This window comes from Tauraco erythrolophus, chromosome 13 (assembly GCF_009769465.1).
Source record: "Tauraco erythrolophus isolate bTauEry1 chromosome 13, bTauEry1.pri, whole genome shotgun sequence".
Lineage (NCBI taxonomy): Eukaryota > Metazoa > Chordata > Aves > Musophagiformes > Musophagidae > Tauraco > Tauraco erythrolophus.
The window spans coordinates 14539989-14542883 of record NC_141477.1 but is presented as its reverse complement, the minus strand read 5'-3'; the positions used below and the strand labels follow the sequence as shown (position 1 = coordinate 14542883).

Sequence of the window (2895 nt, the reverse complement as noted above, 5' to 3'; positions counted from 1 at the left end):
TAAAGCCAACAGATGCAAAAAGATATTTTGGGGAAGTAATGTCTTCAACTTTGTTGTTACAGACCACCACTGGGAAGCAGAATTGATGAGCCATTGCAGCGTATATCAGACAATCATCTTGAACATGTTTCCCATGTGAAACAGTGGAATAATGCTATAGTACTATTTATTTCTAGGTGAAACTCTATGTCACTTCCTACTTCTAAAAGGGTATCTTTTCCCAGTATGTCAAAAGAACAAGACTTAATAGTGTGATTCCTCTCTCAGATCAGTTGGGACCTAATCCCAATAGTTTCACTCTTGAATTTATTAGGAAAATGAAGGAAATGGTTTCACTGCTCGATATTTTATTTTGAAGATTGCTTGTCAGCAAAGAAACCTGGAACTGGAGTGACTTTTTCCAGGCATTTGATACGACACGGTAAATTCTAAATCCTTTACGATTTCTCTTTGTTGGTCAGCAAGCCCACATCTTCTCTTCAATGAAAAGGAATCAATCTGTCTGCCTTGATTTTTGCCTGTTGCTGTGCTCTTGTGTTAGGGCCTGAGTGGGATTCCTGAGGTAGCCTTGGCACAGACAGAGCAGCAGCTGCTGCCAGCACAGCTGGAGAGGTGGGAGGTGCCAGCCCTGGTGAAAAGTAACTGTTGGACACAGCCAACCCAGCACAACCTGGTGCGACAGCAGCAGCAGCAGCACCCTGGATGCCCTCCGGGCCGGGGTGACTGTGCTGCGGCAGAAGGGAGGGGGCCAGACCACTGTGCTTCTCCCTGCCTGCTGCTGCCACGGGGTCCACTTTTGTTAGAACAACAGTGCACGCAGATGTACAGGCATGTCCGACGTGGGTAGCTGCCTTGGCACGTCGCTTGGCAGGTGTGGTTTCCCTGTTCTCCCTCGGATCTGCTGCGAGTGGACCGCTCTCCTCTTTGGCAGTGGTTTTCCACGCAAGCTGAATGTCTGGTTTTCTTTTCCGGTGGCGTGCATGCAAATCTGCTTTTGGTGACAATCCCGCTGGTGGTTGATTTTTTGGAATAAAGCTTTGCATGTACTTCATTAGCAGATGCAGACAATGTCTTCTAAAATTTGTGTTGTAGTAGAAGTGAAACTAAAAAATACAAAGGAAAAGAGTGAGTTGCCACCACCTTGAGACTGGAAACCTCAAAGATACAAGAACTAAGAATTTTAATTGCAAGAGAGAAATGTGGATATTAAAAGGGAATATCAAGGAGGTTCCAAACCTGAAGTTCAGGCTGAATAAAATGGTGTGATACAGTCCTGTTAAGTAGTGACCAGCCTTGTGTTTTTGCTGCTTGGTAGCAGAGAAGCATAGGATTTTCAAAAGCATACAAACTGATTTAGAAACTCAAATACCATTACTTTTCCACAACTTTAGTGTGGAATGAACATGTAGGTAACCATATGATGCTGACACATACCGCCTCAGCCTTCAGCAAATGCCACAAGAAAACTGCACATCTGGTACAGACAGACGTGTAGCAAATATAAAAAAAAAAAAATAATCCCAATACAATGAGAATATATTTTCATTTTATGTGTTCAGAGTAACTAGAAATAACCAACATGTATTTTATCAGCATTTCTACTGCTCAGAAATACTATCTCTTATGTAGTAAAGGCTTATTTCATTGGAACAGAAATCTGTCCCACTAGAATATTCTGTTAGTTTGCACACAGAGGATCCAACATACCTTCCCAGATCTTTCTTCTGCTAGCAAGTCATTGCGCGAGCATGATTTTGGAAAATCCCACAGCTTTCTGGTGAATCCGTACAGATGGAGGTGATGAGCAAAGCTTTTCATGGTCTCACTTTCAAAAATTCTCAGACGTCCTCTCCTTGCCAGTACTTCCTTTTCGAACAATTCTTCATGAATCACTACACACTTTCCATCGTCACCCCACCAAATGGACTCAAACAGATGGCTTTCAACAATGTCCCAGAGCTTCTTCAGAAAGCTGGGGGATGTAGATACATCACCTTTGCAACAGCTCTCCTTGGCTGAATTCAGAAGCTCTCTTTTTGACTGGGTGTGCTGAGCTGAAGTTTGTAAAAACCTTCCTTCTGTTTGAGGCCCAAAGGCAGCGCCACCAGCTGTGCTTTTGTCACATGCTGAACGGAGACAAGTAGTCAAGCCTGATGAATCCACTCCCTTGGCCAGAACAGAATCCCATGAAGTTTCCAATGAGGAAAGCTCCATTTTAAATTCTCTTTTTTCAGTTTGAGTAAATTTTCTAGTTGAAGTCATCTGCCTTAGCAGCTGGACTGTCCTGCCAGCCGGCCAGCTGAAAGGAAGTGACCAACTGAGAAGCCCGAAGAAAAATTCTCAAATGTTACTATGCCACCCATGCTGCACTGTCATGACATCATAGAGCAGCATCTGCTTCCTAGCAACATGAATCATCATCAGCAAGTCACTGCTTTTAATTTACAGATTTCGAGTCTCGAGACAAAAACCAAATAAAATTGCAACGAAGTTCTAAAAGTAGCTATAGGACAGTGCTGTGTTGGATTGCAGCTAGTACCTGGTCCACAAGGGAGGACAGAGGTTCATCCAGGTTTTAAAAAACAATAATTTTAGATAGTACTTATACTGTACAGGACAAGACTTTTAAACAATACATTTCACTGCTAAATGCAACGAAACTGTTAGGAAGGTTCACACATTAGACCACCACGTATTTCTGCGGACAAGAAGTGGCACAATGTGGAGAAAAATTCAGCCAGCAACTATCTGAGTGTCCTTTGCTGAAGACCATGTTACAAACACAGAAGTCTTCAACTCCTTGCTCAGTACAAATGCGGTCTCCACCTCTGAATTACTGTTTTTAAAATAATTGATTTTATTGGGTTCATTTTTATAGGAAGCTTATTTCCATCT

At 42.6% G+C, this 2895-nt stretch overlaps 1 protein-coding gene across 1 annotated transcript; it reads right to left on the bottom strand.

The window, feature by feature from the left end:
* Positions 1-479: 479 nt before the first annotated feature.
* Positions 480-2262, bottom strand: LOC147527921 (uncharacterized). The gene is made up of 2 exons (XM_086619908.1): positions 1708-2262; positions 480-1103 (listed from the first exon to the last, which is right to left on the bottom strand). The coding sequence occupies exons 1-2, from the start codon at positions 2260-2262 to the stop codon at positions 480-482; spliced, it is 1179 nt and encodes a 392-aa protein (XP_086476034.1).
* Positions 2263-2895: the final 633 nt, after the last annotated feature.